Source organism: Sciurus carolinensis, chromosome 3 (genome assembly GCF_902686445.1).
Source record: "Sciurus carolinensis chromosome 3, mSciCar1.2, whole genome shotgun sequence".
NCBI lineage: Eukaryota > Metazoa > Chordata > Mammalia > Rodentia > Sciuridae > Sciurus > Sciurus carolinensis.
This window is the reverse complement of record NC_062215.1, coordinates 144,268,866-144,286,022: the sequence shown is the minus strand read 5'-3', so window position 1 is coordinate 144,286,022 and position 17,157 is coordinate 144,268,866. Positions and strand designations below refer to the sequence as shown.

Genomic DNA, 17,157 nt, shown 5'->3' with positions numbered 1-17,157 from the left:
TCTACTTTTCACCATCGTAGGGACTAAGGCTGTGATCGTAGCATCTGCTGAATAATTGTGGAAGAAAATCCAACCATTTTCTAAGAAAATGTTGCATAAGTCTGGCATTTAAAATCACTGTGTCAGCTAAGCCTAGTATCCTCAAAGCCAGAAAGATTGGGGGCATAGTGCAAAATGAACAGAACCTGGCTGAGAAACACCTCACTTAAACCCTTGGGGGCTCCATGAAGAAGACAGGGCTCCTGCATTCCTCAGTGTCTCGGAAGAAAGCAGCCGCTGCCTTTGGATCTTCCGCTGGTTGCCTGCCCTGTCAGAAGTCAAAATTACAACAGTTCAGTTTTAGCAGTCTTAATAGGTTTTACTCTTTATTTTAAAATTGGGTAACACTTTATTAAATAGCATTCCCTATAGTTTTGAGTTTTACTATTATATTTAGAAGGGTCTTTCCCAAGATTTTATTATTCAGCTGTATTTTTTTTTTATGGTTTCTCTTTTTTTTAAAAATTAGTTCTTAAGATTATTTTGCTATGGCTTATTGGTGAGATTTTTTTCTATAAACATTGGTTATACATTTTTAAGTCTTTGATGAAACTTACTGTAATGATGAATGAATCAGCATTGGTCCAAGGTATAATTTTTTTTAGTATTGTATGAATTTTAATAGCTGCATACATACAATTATAAAACTAATTGCCATAAAATTATCCTTGTTGCAGTTTGAAATATAAAAATATTTTTTTTTCCTCCTAGGGTATAGAGGTGGACCAGTTAGACTTACGAAGAGATATTGCCTACAACTTATCTCTCATTTATCAGAGCAGCGGGAATATTGGAATGGCCCAAAAGCTTTTATATACCTATTGTTGTATATAAAGCATATCAACTGCAGAGGAAGCATTGGACAACTACTGTGTGCGAACTAATCTCTTTTGTCTCAGGGCTTATTATCAACTCCAAAATGGAAATACTTGGCATCATTTAACAGTGTTTCATCTTTAATATGTGGCTGCTGTAGTACTACCATCACTCCAGTTACCTTAAAAACTGCAGCTTCTGAGCTGGGGGGTATAGTTCAGTGGGACAGTGTTTACCTGGCGTGCATAAGGCTCTGGGTTTAATCCTCAGCACCACAAAACATTGCAGCTTTTATCTTTCTGTATATATGTAAAAATTATCATTCTTCTAAAATTGTCCCCAGTGTTGGAATGGACAGTATTTACCTCTAAGCCAGCTTGGAGTTGAATACATTACTTTTCCATTTAATCATCTTTGCCCTTAATACTGTATATTAAACACCTATGTAATACAGATGTGGTCTTGTCCTTGTAGCATTTACAGAGTACATTACTGAGATAATTACCACTCAGTACAGTCTTTATTTACTTGGAAGCACTGTTTGCTGTGTTTCTATATACATTATTATTGTCATTTCTTTTAAAATTGTTACTATTACATGAGTAATGAAAAGTTGAAAAACTTTTCAAATACATGGAAAAGGATGTTGTTTATTAAAGTAAATACAAATTGGGACTCTTATGTTAGGACAGTTACTTAAATCGGCACCTAACAAAATTATTTAAAATGGTTATGTGGTGGGAAGACAAATAATTGATTTGACCTTTTGCTTTTTACCTCCATGTATCTTAGCTACATGGACTGTGAAACTGGGCTTAATTCAAAACATACTGCTTCAAGACAAATAAAGTGCATTATCTAAAAAATTAAGAACTTTTACTCCAAACATTGTATGTTATTGAATCTAAAGATTCTTGCTATACTATTGGCATAACAGTTTTTAGAGGAAAATAAATGCCATAGTAAATGTGCGTAGGATTGTAAGATCCAGTTCAGATGTGGAAAGGAAACACGAGATTTAGAATCAAAGAAATACAATGAACTTTTTAGGAATAAATACAACTTTCTAGTTGAGAAGCTGAATTTGTATGTAATAAGTAAATACATCGTGCACTCCATATATGATTTAAATAAATTCTATTTTTATAATTGAGGCGTTTCACATGCTTATATTTTTTAATTTCATGCCTCTGTCAGATAATGGTAAAACTGTGATAGAATAACAAGTTAGATTTATGTCTTGGAATCCTGCCTGTAGATCTTAGCATTCTGAATTCAGAGTTTTTCTCTTGAATTAATTGAGCTGTGAACTCGTGGAAAGATAAATTAGGACTCTCTATGATGTCAAGACGTTACTTCACTCAGCACCTACCAAAATTATTTAATGGTTATGTGGTAGGAAAACAAATAATTGACTTTTTACTTTTCACCATCTTAGCAATTGAGAGACTGTCATTGTAATATCTGCTGAACAGCTGTGAAAGAAAAATCCATTTTCTGAGAAGGTGCTACATAAGTTTGGCATTTAAAATCATAGCTGCTATTTGCTGAGGGTTTACTGAGTTCGGTGCTGGAAGCTTTAGATACACTATCTGATCTTCTCAGAGGACTACCTGCAAAGTAGTGTTATTACTATTATCTCTACCACATACCATACACAGAGGTTGAACACCATTGTTCAAGATCACTGGCGAGTGAGTTCTTGCTCATATTCCTTCAGAGGAACATACTTTTTCCATTTCAGAGTAACAAAATAAAAATTGAGTCTTAAGTTATTTTATATAGAAAAAGGAAATTGGTGGTTGCGTTTCATCCTGTAGGCCTTTATCCTATTAAAAATTACCATAGAAAATATCTTAGGGACTGGGGTTGTCACTCTGGTAGAACGCTTGCCTAGCATGTATGAGGCACTGGGTTTGATCCTTAGCACCATATAAAAATGAATAAAATAAAGGTATTGTGTCCATCTACAATAAAAAAAATCTTTTGGGGTGACTTTTTAGAAGCTACATACCAACCTTATCCAATGGGATTCTAATAGTCCTTTTTTATGCTTACTATTGATCCAACAGGTAGTCTGCTTTTAGACTGGACCAATCAAGAGTTTCCTCCCTCCTTCCCCAGGGAATTTTAGAATTGAGATATTGCCTTTCTATGGAGCTAGAACTTCAGAACTTTGCAGCCAATCAGCAGTTAAAAAGAAAAGTGAGGCTTATGCATTAGAAATAAAGATGAAGCGAATCAAAATGCAGTCTGTAAAAAAAAAAAATTTTTTTTAAAAGAAAGATGATACGGAAAATACCCAGAAATCTACAGAATACCTGTTCCAATTTTTAGTTCTTTCTTAAAGCCAGCTCCATTCTTACCCTCTGGTTCATTCTAAAGATACCCTTGATTCTATAACTTATACTTCGATGTTTCCAGTGGATTGAATTTTTGTTGGCTGCACCAAAAAAACAAAAAATCCTAATGGACCCTCTGCCATTTTGTCTTCCTTTTCATTAGCATTCCTACTTTCTAGCTATTTTCTTGAGGAAGAGCATATAGTATTTATAGCAACCAGGTTGTTGAATTACAAGTAATATCATAAAATCTAATTAAAATCTCTTAGAACTGAAATAGTAGCAGTGTGCCTATTGTTTGGTGGTGTAAAGCTGACAGATTTGTTCACTACTGTGCTGCTCAAGGCAGTTAATACTGTCAAATATAATACTGTCAAGTTAATACTACAAGAAGCTGTGTTAGTGTCCCATTACTGTAACAAATATCTTCGATAATGAAAGAGAAATGGCTTATTTTAGCTCACAGTGCTGGAAGGCAGTGGGAAGCATCTTCTCTGAGAAGGGAGTCCTCACCACCCCCTAGGTGATGCCTCGACCTCCATGTTGGGTGCCAAATTGTTAGAAATATGGGGGTGTCATGTGGAATCAAACATATGCTCAGAAATAGCTCAGCAGTTAAACTACCTCTGCAGAAGAGGGTGCTACTGAACAAAGTCTGGCAAGCAGGCATACTTGGGCAGGCATCCACCTGTTTTATCCCTAACACAGCACTGCCTCTTTCTCTGATAGGAGAAGCTTGGGATTACAATCTATGTGACTGGCTAATTTAAAAATTGGGGAGGGCAACAGGAAGGGTTGTAGTTAAGATGGATATGATTGGATACAGGTTGGGAAATTCAAAATGGCTACAAATGGATCTTAGATCCCAATTAAGACTAAATACTATATTCTGAAAATGGACCAATGGATTTATTTCTCACAAGACTGACAGTTGGGGGTTTAAGGTAGGAGTTTGGCAGAGGCAAGGTAGAAGAAAAATGCTGCTGGAGGACAAGACAGGGAGATGAGTTGTTATGTCCCTTTTCCATGACTCCCCCTGCCACTGAGGACTTACCACCTGTGATAAATCTGGTCACAGATTCAGTATTTATTCTAAAACAACCAAGGGGGGTAAAGTGGACAGCATTCTAATTAGGTATTCTAAAGTAACCAATGGGGTAAATTGAACAGTATTCTAATCAGGCACCATTAGGTAAACAATGGGTACAAATGGGGTAAGGTCTTCAATTAGTTCTGAATAGGGAAGAGAACATCTGAGCTCAGCATGTCAGACAAGAACTTCCAGACATCGGGGCCTTGAGCCTCTCATGCTCAGCCCACTCTGCTCTACCTTACACGGTGCTACTTTCACCTTCACCTTCAATAAATCTGTACTTTGCCTGTTACTTCTGTGTTTCTTGCTCAGTTCTTTGTTACGGACACCAAGGACCTGGACTCCATCTGGATACCCCAACAATAACAGGGGTTCCCAGTGAAAGAGCCTATCCTGGCCAGGGAAACCTGCTACTGAACTCGCATTGAGGCGGTTAGCTTGTTAGCACCTTGCCATTAGCATGAATGGACAAGCTCCTGGTCATTAGATGTTTGAGGGAAGATTCTGAAATGAAAGAGATCCACATCAACAAAGGGTGCGGTGAAGAGCTCAAAGGGTTCTGCACAGAACTAGTGCAGGAAGCAGAAAAATAATTTTCCTAGATAGGAAAATGTGTATATAAGAGGGATGCTCTAAAAAGGAATGAATGCAAAGAATGAGAGTTTTATGAGATTAAAAATGTAACTGTCAAAATTAATTCAATGAAGAGATGGCATTTAGATAGAATTTAAAAAGACAAAAAGGAAAATAAAAGACAGGAGAAAATTTCCAATGAAAAATACTGAAGCTTACCTAACAGTTTTATAATTTATTTGTGGCAGTTACCATATCTTATTGTTTAAGATACCTGATTACTTGATTATACATAATTCCAGTAAGACAAACTCCTGCAAGGATTTTTTTATGCAGTAGATGGCAGTACATTTCCATAAATTAAGAATTATATTTCACAATTTCATTGTCTTAATATAGTATATCACTGAAAAATTAAGCTTGACTTTTTAGTTGGATATTTAAAAATTTCAGTATCCCCCTCCACATCTAAGCAAAAACTTTCTGCCCCTTTGCGCTGCTCCTCATCACCACGGAAAGACACTGGAGCCCTAACGCATGTTTCCTACTGCCCATTTTTCTGCCTGAATTAAAAAAAATGTCTGGCAGATATCAAGGTGGACGCAACACACATGAAAAGTGTGACCATGACCCTGAAGATCATACCCCAAATTTACCTTGTTTGCAGACTCAAGGTAAGCAAGTTAATTTTAGAGAGCATTTCGGGACCACCTTGGTGTTTTAGTAAAGACAGTCAAGTATTTCAGAGAAGGGAGATTGGGGAAGTGTAGAAAAGAAAGGGAAAGCCAGCCAACACACCTCTGGCTCCAAGAACTGCAGTTGTACAAAAAGAGGACACGTGCCAGTCAACCAAGGTATAGCTAATTCTAGGCATGTCAGTTTTACTTCCTCTTCCTAAAGCTAATCACTATTGTCATTTACAAGGGGCCTGAATGCAGCACAATGTGTTTATTTATTTAAACATAACCTCAGAAAATTAAAAGTATCTCTTGATAACACACTTCACGGACTTCGTTTTGCCTTGTTTGTGCAGAGGTGCTTGATAGGTTCGTGCTGTGCGCTGTGTATGAGGCATGATAACTGCATTTCTCCTTTTCAAGTGCCTGGGCTTATCTGACCAAAGGAGAAAGGAAGCGAATCTAGCCACTAGAGGGCGCATGGTATTCACAGAACCTCCCCGAACGCGGAAGGTTTTGGACTGGGAGCTGGGAGTCAGGACTCCTAGGGGGCAGCCTGCACTTTTCACCTGAGTGGGCTCTACAAGGGTTGCATCTGTGCTCCACAACATGAAAACGTTTGGAAAGCATTACCTTGGAGTAATTCACATGGACTCTGCATTTCCAGGTTATCAGGCTTAAAATAATCCTGATGATTTCAGCAGTGTTAAATGCCAGTATAGGTCTTTCCTCTCTTCTTAATCTCTTCTCTTTCCAGTCTCTAGAGGGAACCTTCTGTAAGCTTGAGAATAGAGATACGGTAACATGTTAACACATTGAAGCTGTATAACCATATAAAGGTCCGTTTGTGTCTTTCAAATGATTTGGGTGAAGAGGTGTAAAATTTTCCTCTAAGGATGCATAACACTTCTAGGAACGTAAGTTAGCTTTCCCAGGGGAGAAAGGAAAGAACCAGGCATGCTTTCCTCTGTATATGTTTAGAATTAGGGGATCATAGGACACACATTTTAATACATATTGCCTAGTTGCCCTCCCAAAGGGCTGTACCAATTACACGGGGATACCTGTTTCCTATTCCTGTTCCAAATTGGCATTTTCCCCCCCAAATGATAAGTGGAAATGGTGGTTTAATTTGCATACTGGGGTAAGGTTGAAATCTATCTTGTAAACCTTTGGATTTTTCTTCTCTCTGAATTGCTTTTGACATATTCTTTGCCTACATGTTAAAAATTATATCTCTTACTGAATTTTAAGAGCATTCTTTACTTAATATTTATATAGTATTAAGCCCTATCATTTGTCTTTTCACTTTATTTGTGGTGTATTTTGTCAAACTCAAATTTTAAATTATTGTAAGCAAAGTTAGCAATCCTTTTTCTTGTCTTTTTTTTTCTTCTTCTGCTTTTCCACTGAGGTCAACATGAAACTTTAAAATAAGGTTGAACTGTGATTGGGAAAGTAAGGAAGACCCTGGAAAATCAAATGGAGTTCATTAGAAAAGCAAACCTATCCCCAACTATATCTGGACAGAAAATAGGGAACAAATAGAACCATTTATATAGCCCGTGCAGAACACTAACAGATTCTAGAAGTAGAAAGCAGGTGTGGGAAGAAAAAGAGGCAGCTATAGAAACATGGTTAGACTTTTCAGAAACTGAAAGGCAGAGGCAGGTTTTGAAGGATTTCCAAGGCCCTCCCCTCCTTTGAGATGTTGTAAGGATGAAAAATACACAGAGCATGTGTCTGGTCTGGACCGATGAAATGCTTTAGAGCAAATGTCTGCCTTTGCCTTACACAAAAATGATCCTCGTCTCATCCTGAAGCCAGAAGTCCATTCGCTTTGTCTTTGCAAGAATGAGTCAAGAACTGACTTACTGTGTTTATCAAAGTATAGACAGCGACCAATCAAATAAGTCAGCTGCCTGACACGGGCCCACGATGACATTGGCATCTGTGGGTCAATGTTAGGAAGCTCCAGGGGCAAAAGTAACTCTTCAGATTCTTATTACACATCCAGAGGTGATGCTCCCCTTTATGTGGATAATCCATCTGCATAAAGACCTGTGCTGTGAGGTAGGATGAGACAGAAATCTGCTTGTTTCTCTAAAGGCTGACTCACTAGCCTGTTATCTTAATGTCCTTTGCTTAATTTTCTTTACCACAGTCTGGCAATGCTTGGTCAGCAGTAGGCTCAGGTCAACAGGACACTTGAACAACCAATAGGCCACACCTGGCTTCAGCTTCACTTCATTCAGCAGAAGGACAGAGGTGGAGATTACAAAACAGCAGCAGAGGAGCGCATCATGTGGCACCAGCAAGGGCACCAGACCAGGAGCTAGTGTCAGGCCCCAAGGACAGTGCAACATAAAGGAAAAGAAAACCAGAGGAACCGATATCTCCTCTAAGAATCCCTGTACATTGCGTCCAGGGACCCATAAGGAAGGACACAATGAGTTACAAGAATTACACTATACAGGGTGGCCTGAAGCCCCTGCTTCCACCAGGCACTGCTGTCCGCTTCTAATCCTCCCTATCCACTGCAGTTTACTGCCTCAGGGTCAGTAAACAATGCTTTACTATAAGCAATGTTGCCAGGCAACACAGCTGCCCATCTGGGTGGCAGAGGAAAGCTGCTTAGCTCATGAAGCCAGGAAGCTGAGCGAGATCTGCTCACCAGGGACAAAATACAAACCCCAAAGGCACTCCCCCGGTGACCTACTTCCTCCAGTGACTCCCTACCTGCCTAGAGTTATCACCCAGTACAGTAGTCTTCTCAAATTATTAATTCATCAAATGGATTAATCCACTGATTAGGTCACTGTTTTATGATCTAATCATGATCTAATCTCTGAACATTCCTACTTTTTTTCACACATGGGCTTTTGGGAGACCCCCTTATGGCTAAACCATAACACTACATATGTGATACATATTTGATCATGTTAAAAAAGTATCTTTCAGTGGGTGTTGAATTTTTTCAAGGGCTTTTTTAGCATATATAGAGATAATTCCATGACTTTTATCTTAGATTTTTAGTAGTTTTTCCCTTTAACTTTTTAATATGGTGTATATTTAAAAATACCTTATATGAAACCAACCTTGTATTCCCAGAATAAAATTCACTTGGTCACAGTACATTGTTTTAATGTGGTGCTGGATTCTGTTAATTAATATTTTAATTTTAATCATTTTCCCATTGATATGCTTAAGTGATAACAGACTGGAGTTTTATTGATATAGTATTCCCCCTTATCCGTAGTAGATAGGTCACAAGATACCTACTGGGTTTCTGAAACTGCAGAGAGAGTATGTGTGTTCTTATACATACATGCCAGTGATAAAGTTCACACTGTCATAAAACTGCCAGCATCACTACTCTTGTACTTTGGGGCCATTGTTAAATAAAATGCAGGTTACTTGAACAAAAGCACTGCAATACTGCAACAGTTGAATTGATTAAAAAAAAATGTTTAGTGCTGTGAACTGATCACACAGGGCAGGGGAAGTTTCTCACCTGCTTCCCTACCTATCAGGAAGACTGTCACGAGACAGTTTCATATCCATTCCCAGAGTGATATGAACCTTCGGCACAGGTGCCGACCATAAAGCTGCTTACCTACAGCCAGAACCAGCGTGTCTGAAACAGGGTATGCATCATCTGTGTTGTAGCCATCTGGCCCCTTTTGTTTTCAGTGCCATCTTGCCTGAGGGACAGAAGAGTTAATACCTTGGATTACTTTTTCTTTCACTGACTATGTAAGTAATAAACTGCCTGAATCTAATGAGGGCATGATGATAGATGGATACATCAGACTTATCTAGATGTCTTGTGATTGACAGTTGTTTTGTTGTTGACAGTTGTTTTGACATTTGTTGTGTATTTTTGTCATATCTTCATTGTGAATTGTAGCTTTTAATATTTAAACATGACAAAGCAGGACAATTTTTTGTTTGGGCTTGAATTCTGACTTTGGACCAAATCAGACACAGATCCTGTTTCTGTATGGCTTATGAACTAATCATTTTCTTTCATAATTAGAGGGTTGTAAAAATGTCATGAACCATAAATACACATACCATATGTGGTACACACATACAAAGCCCCTCGAAGCCTGTAATATTTACTATCTGTTTTTTACAGAAAAAGTTTACTGACCTCTTACTAGTGTATTCCTCAGAATAGGTGCTGAATTCCCTTTATATGTTTAAAATTGATTTTCTATAATTTTAATATGTGAGAGACAGCTTAGCTGGATATAAAATCCTTGGTTCCCATACACTGAGTTTTAAAAAAAAGTGCTACTTGTGTTGGTTTTATATTGCTGCTACCACACACTTGGTGGCTTAAAACAATGCAAACTTATCTTATAGTTTCTATGGTTCAGGAAGCAAGGCACAATGAGGTTTGAGTCTCTGTTCTTTTACAAGGCTGAAATCAAGGTGTTAACAGATCTCTGTTCTTTACTAGAAGCTCTGAGGATGAATGTACAGCCAAACTCTTTTTGCTGGCTTCCAGCTGGGGCTACTTTCAGGTCCCAGAGGTGGCTGGCATATGTGGCTTCCTCCTCTTCTAGCCAGCAAGGGTACATGTAATCCTTCTTGTGCTTCAAATCTCTGATTTCTGCAACAATTAGGTAGCATACTCTCCCTTTCTTTAAGTCAACTGCAACATATAATCTAATCATGAACGTAAAACCATGTTTTCACAGTCCCAGCATACGCAAACCTCTACACAAGAGGGCAAGAAATCTGGAGCCCATTTTAGAATTCTGCCAACCATACCACTGCTTTATCATCATGCTTAGTATATTGTTTTTTACATTCAGATGCCAGTCTATTTTGCATTCAGTTGTTTGACCTTTTTGACTAGAACCTGAGAATATTTTGTCTTTGAAATAGAACATTCATTAGAATATGTCTCAGCGGGTCATTCGGTTTCCCCTAGGTTCCCAGTAAGCCCAGACTGTTTCTTCTGTTTTTGAAAGTGTTCTTGAATTATAGTTTTAAATACCTGTTCTGTTTTGATTTTCTTCTTCAGGGGCTCCACTAACAAATATTATTCAAGTTTTGCTCATCTTCTATTTTAACACTTCTCTGAACTTTCTTACTTCTTCATTTATGTCATTTTTATTTTTCTCAGTTGTTTTCCTGCCTTTTTCAATGACCCTTGTTTTCATTTGAATCTACTCTCCTTTTCTCTGATTGTTTTTTTTTCTTTTTGGTAATACTAGGGATTGAACACAGGGCCTTGCACATGCTAGGCAAGCACTCTGTCATCGAGCTACATCTCCACCTTTTTTTTTTTTTTTTAATTTTGAGACAGGGTCTCATTAAGGCTGTCCAGGTTGGCCTCCAATGTGGGGTCCTTCTGCCACAGCCTCCAGAGTAGCTGAGATTATAGATGTGAACCACCATGCCTGACTTCTGTCCTGTTTTTGGATTTCTGTTTCACAGTAGTTTTTCATATCCATAAATCTTTCAATGTATTTGTTTAGAATAGTCACTTTTAGTTTCTCTCCTTCATGACTGTTTTCTGGAGGAGATGTTTTTAAGTTGATAGGGAATTTCTAGATTTCCTATAGATCTGTAACGACTTAATTATCCTCTTGCTCACATTTATGTTATCAGGTTGTTTTACAATATTTCTAGTTTATCCTGTCTTCTTCTGTTAGTAAAGTTCAGGGACCTTTCCAGGGTGTATTTTGGTGGTTGGAAAACTCCACTAGTTTAGAGGTCAGTAAACTTTTCCTGTAAAGGGCAGATAGTAAATATTACAGTTTTGGTCGTTTCAGATCCACCTTAAGGCCCTTCACATCTCCCAATAATGCCAAGCTGAGGACCAAGTCTTCTGGGCACATTCCAGACCCAACTGAGTCCTTTGATTTCATGCTTCTCTTTTTTTCTTACTATGCCCTAAAATTCCCACCTCCTTCTTTTTAACAATGCATTTGCCAAAAGGGATTTCTCCTTTCCTTTTTGCCTCTGTTCTCTTTCAGAAGCTTTGAATTTTGAAAAGGGACTCTTTAAAGCAGACCTGCACTTTTAAATCATGTGTACTTTGAAGCTCATTCCCTTGAATTTCATGCTTTGTCTGGACACTTTTTAAAGTATTTCCAGTCTTGGGGTATATTTAATTTTCATAATGGTGATTTCAGAACCACCTTAAGCCCCTTTACTACCTTCTTCTATCACCTCTGCAGCTTTTATTGGTCAACCTTTGTTTCCTACAAAGCCTTGTGGTGGGGTGGGGGTGGGGCAGAAGTATCTATCTATCTATCTATCTATCTATATATATATATATGGTTTTTCTTTTTAGTTAGTTATTTTGAAGTTTTGGTATTCTGCCTTCAAGTTTTGCTGAGGGTGTGGCTTCATGCAGAATTGATTTTTCCTTTCTTGTTTCAAATTGCATGTGGAGAAAATACTGGGAGGTAGGTAGCTATGTTCCTGCCATTGTCTTCAGCTACCTAGGTTATTCAAGAATCCATTTTTAAAAGACCTGAGCCAGGTGCAGTGGCATGCCTGTAATTCCAGCAACTCAGAAGGCTGAGGTAGGAAGATCACAAGTTTGAGGCTAGTCGTGGCAAGTTCAAGGGCAGGTTGATCTACTTAGGGAGACCCTCTTTCAAAATAAAAATAAAAAGCACTAGGATTGCAACTTAGTAGCAAAGTGGTCCTGGGTTCAATCTCTAGTATCTCAAAAAAAAAAAAAAAATCCTGAATGCTTGTGCCCTCTTATATAAGTATTCTAGAGAAACGTAGTGTCAATATAAGAGAATAATATATTATCTACTCAAAACACTGGCTCCAGCATTAATGGAGTTTGGACGTGACCACCTTTGCTTTTTTTTCTCTATTTATAATATAATAACATCACTGTTGTGATCCACATGTTTTTTTTTTTTATTTTTTTATCTGAGTTACCTCCATTTCTCCTTTCTTTAGGGAACAGTACCTGGATTTCCTTTGGGTAAACCCCTCAATTTCAGGGATGGACACATGATGTAGACCCAGCCAATAAGTACATAATGCATCTTTCAAGTCACTCTGCTTAGCTGAAAGTGGGCATGTGATCCGTCAGTCCAATGAGACTCAATCTTGGATATATGCTATAAGAAACAGAAAAAGCTCTTTTTCTGCTGGGGATAATAAGCAGAAAATATTCCAGTCTTTTCTAGTCTGCTATACATTATATATTGTTTTTGACCATTTGTAAAAGGGTTTACATCAGCAAATGGTCCACCAAATCTCTACTGTTCAAAGTCCAAGGCAGATAACATATGATCATACAATACAGTGCCAACTTAAAGCCATCTTGTTCAATGAAAAAGGACTGATCACCAGATAGGAGCCAGAATAAATAAGTGCTTTTGAGAAGAGAGATGCCAAATACTATCAAATTTCTTAACAATTTTGCCCTTCTTTCATACAGTATTCTTTCATGAAATATCCCCACAAAAGAAACCTTTTTTTTCTCTTAATAGGCTTAAATCTAAATTAGAGAATTGAATGAGGAGAAATTGAAATATAAAACTATTTCAGAAAATATCTAATGTGTGACCAGGTATTTTTAGAGAGCCTTAGAAAATAAATGAGCTAGAAATCAATATAACCTATGGCTGACCCCTGAGATAAAACATGACCAAAAAATCTTCTGTTAAGAACTGCAAGTCTGAGGCTGGAGATGAAGCTCGTGAGGCCCTGGGTTCAATTCCCAGTACTGCAAAGAAAACAAACAAAAAACTGAAAGCCTGCAGGTAAAGAAACCAGGAAATATTCCAAGCAAAAGGGCCAGGGTAATTGAAAGAACACTTCTCTAGAACTGGCTAAGAAACTGGATGACACTCATCCAAAATCTGTTCAATGATGCCACCCCAAGGGAATAGATTACAATCCCCTATCCTCCCTCTAAACTCCCATGTGGAACCAAATGGCATTTTTACTGACATCAGTGTTATCCATAATTAATTAATCCCACTACTATGGAATAGATTCTTCAGAGCAAAATTTTAAAGTTGTCTAAAAAAAGCAAAAAGGCAAATTGACCCATAGTGAGATAGAGATTTTGTCTTCAAGTAACTGTTTATAATAGATGATGAAAGAAGATAATAAAAGACGAACCTTAGAATACATGGTCACAATAGAAACTTCAGGACAAATGAATATTATTTGCTTTGGTTTACCAGAACCAATAAAAATGAGAATTCATAAACTTAAGTCTACATTAGTCAGTTTTTCATTGTTATGATAAAATACCTGAGATAATCAAAAAGAGTAATGATTCATTTTAACTCAAATTTCAGAATTACTTGGTTCCACTGATTTTGAACCTATGGAAAATCAGTACATCATGGCAGGGAGCACATGGTAGAGAAGCTATTCACATCAAGGAGGTTGGTAAGCAAGGGTGATGGTAGGGTCCCATTATGTCCTTCAAGGGAATGCTCCAGTGTCCTAAGTTCCTTCCACTAGGCTCTACCTCTTAAAGGTTCTACCTCTCCTAATAATGGCAAGCTGAGGACAAAGACTTCTGGGGACATTTCAGACTCAAACAGTAGTAAAGTCCTTTCCTAAATCCAAACCTGTAGGTGATACTAGGGGGGAAAAAAAAGCATCAAAAGCAATGTTTATTGCTTATCATTCTCTGACAAAAGTGTAGTTGTTGATACTTCGGGATCATTGTTGGAACAACACTCCTTCATTTTCTGTGACACCTATATATTTTAGAGGTAGGCTCTAGTTCCAGATAATATATCCTACAGCCCTCACATGTTAAAGGTAATATGACATTATAAAATCTACCCTAATCTCAGAAAATAATGAAGAAACTACCTTCTCAGGTAATTCAGCTATTTCTCAATAGCTGTGGTCTCAGAATTCCCAAAAGCAAAAGCGCTGACAGACAGATTAAGCCTATGAGCAAAGTCATTTGGACTTCAGATTGATTCTTCCCAGATTTTTATAAATCTCTTTTTGTACAAACATGCTGTAGTGATGTTAACAAAGCATCACAGATAGAACTATTTTTTACCCTTAATTTATAACCATGGCTTAGTATCTTTGTCTCCAATCAACAGTACTCTAAAAAATTAGTCAAAGCATATATAGAAATATTCACCTTTAAATCTGATGTCAGTGTGGCAAATCTCTGTTGCTAAAGGAAACTACCCAACATTTCTCTACTAGTTACATAATTATGAATTATCATTCTCTCTCATATTACTATCTACTAGGGTACTACTCTTTGAACATATAGTTATTTTTTAACATCCTTCTCTGCCAAGTCTAATATCTGTTGGTTCTGGGTCAATTCTGATTCATATTTCATTAAGGGTCATATTTTCCTATTTCTTTGCATGCCTGATAATCATGGATGAATTCTAGGCACTGTGATTTTACTTTGATGGGTGCCATATATTTTTGTATTCCTACAAATATTCTTAAGTTTTATTTTGGGAACACAGTCACTTGGAAACAGATCAGTTGGGTCTTACTTTTAAGATTCTTTAGATAGGATCAGAGTGGTAATCACATTAGGTCTAAATATTCTGTACTATAGAGATAAAATCATTTTGTATATACTACCCAATGCCCTGCAAATCATGAGGTTTCTAATTCTGGCTAATGGGAACTGACACTACTTTTGTGTGCCAGGCACTGTTACCTCTTATCTCTTTTGGAAGGTCCTTTTCTCCAGCCTTGGGTAGTTTCCCACATGCATGTGCTAACCAGTACTCAGCTGAATACTCTTAAGAGGACCCCCTGTGGATATCTGAAATGTTCTCTGTGCAATTCTCTGCTTTCTGGTACTCTGTACTCAGCTATAGCTCCTTAGCTCCAGGGCCCTGCTGGGCTCCACCTTAACTCCTCCTTCATGCACCAGGGCAATTGTAGGGTTCACTTCATTTATACGCCTGCTCTCAGGGATCACTGTTCCTTGTTGTATGGTGTGTAGTGTCTTAACCATTGTTTCATATATAATCTGGCAGTAGAAGTGCTGGCTTAATAGTCTTTTTTTAATATATATATTTTTCGTTGTAGATGGACACAATACCTTTATTTATTTATTTATATGTGGTGCTGAGGATCAAACCCTGTGCCTCACCAGTGGTAGGCAAGTGCTCTACCACTGAATCACAACCCCAGCCCTGATTAATAGTCTTATCCAAGAAATTTTATATTTCTTACCTAATGGAAAATAATTTCATTATGGCATTTCAGTGATTCAAATAATGTGTGTCCATGCCTTGAACAGAACATGTGCACATTCTAATACTGAGTTACGACTGAATATTGTTTGTTGATGATCTCATATTAAAAACAAAAGGAACACTATCAAGCTGATTATGTCATCAAATGACTCTTAAAGAATTTAATTCCTTTCCAGAAGCCAAATTCTTTGAAGGACTGAGGGTGGCCTTCTGTATTACATGAAAAATTATTTAAAAAGAAAGAATATACATACTAGTAGCTGCAATCCTTTTACAATAACTCACTTCTTTGACATTCTATAAAAACAGACTTGTTTTTCTTTTTTGTGGTACTGGGTATTGAACTCGGGGTTTTTTTTTTTTTTTTTTTTTTCTTGTTTTTTTTTTGTTTTGTTTTGTTTTGTTTTTGTTTTGGTAATGGGGATTGAACACAGGGGTACTCAAACACTGAGCCACATCCCCAGTCCTATTTTTGTATTTTATTTAAGACAGTGCCTCACTTTTGCTGAGGCTGGCTTTGAATTTGTGATCCTCTTGTCTCAATCTCCCAAGCTGCTGGGGTTACAGGTGTGCACCACCATGTCTGGCTCTGGTGCTTTGCACAAGTCCTTACACAAAGACACCTTATACAACAACTGAGCTACATCTTCAGTCCTTTTTCATTTTTTCTTTTTAATATTTAGACAGTTTGGCTAAGTTTCCCAGACTGGCCTTGAGCTTTCAATCTACCTGCTCCAGCCTCCTGAACACCTGGGATTACAGGTGCATGACATTGCACCCAGCGAAATGAAGACATTTCTTAATATCCTTAGGTATTCTATAAAAATGAACCACACAACAGATGTGGTGTTACATACCTGTAACCCCAGCTACTTAGGGGGCTGAAGCAGGAGTACTGCAAGTTCAAGGCCAGCCTTAGCAACTTAGTGAGACCTCGTCTCAAAATTAAAAAAGGGCTGGGATGCAATTCAGTGGTAGAGTGCCGCTGGGTTCAATCCCCAGTACTGAAACAAAAAAAAAAACAAAATACAAATATGAATTAGTTGATGTCCAGCTATTACTTTGATGCTATTGCTGTCGAAAAAGTAGAGACCCACAACTAAAGTTAGTATACTATAGATACTATAAAAATACAAAAACACTCGAAAATATTATAGAAATACTTAAGTAAATCACACTACATAGGCCACTCTAAAGTCCTTATACAAAGACAGCTTATACAACAACAAAATAAAAATATCCATAGAGAAGTTCAAGAAATCTCTCTTAAACCCACTATATCTTTCCCACTGCCAAATTCTAGGAAGATCATTGAGCAATAGAAAAAACTTCAAATAGACACTTACTTGAAATCCTCTATAAGATAACATATCATGATAGGGAAAAATTTGCCACACACTGATGAA

The 17,157-nt window shown here is 37.5% G+C and overlaps 1 protein-coding gene across 1 annotated transcript in view; it reads left to right on the top strand.

Annotated features, from left to right (window-relative positions):
• The window catches only part of Gtf3c3 (general transcription factor IIIC subunit 3), a 40,190-nt gene extending 38,182 nt beyond the window's left edge, over positions 1–2,008 (top strand). The window contains exon 18 of the mRNA XM_047545181.1: positions 751–2,008. Coding sequence (XP_047401137.1) covers positions 751–873 — 123 coding nt within the window. The 3' untranslated portion in view covers positions 874–2,008. The remainder of the gene's footprint in view (positions 1–750) is intronic.
• Positions 2,009–17,157: the final 15,149 nt, after the last annotated feature.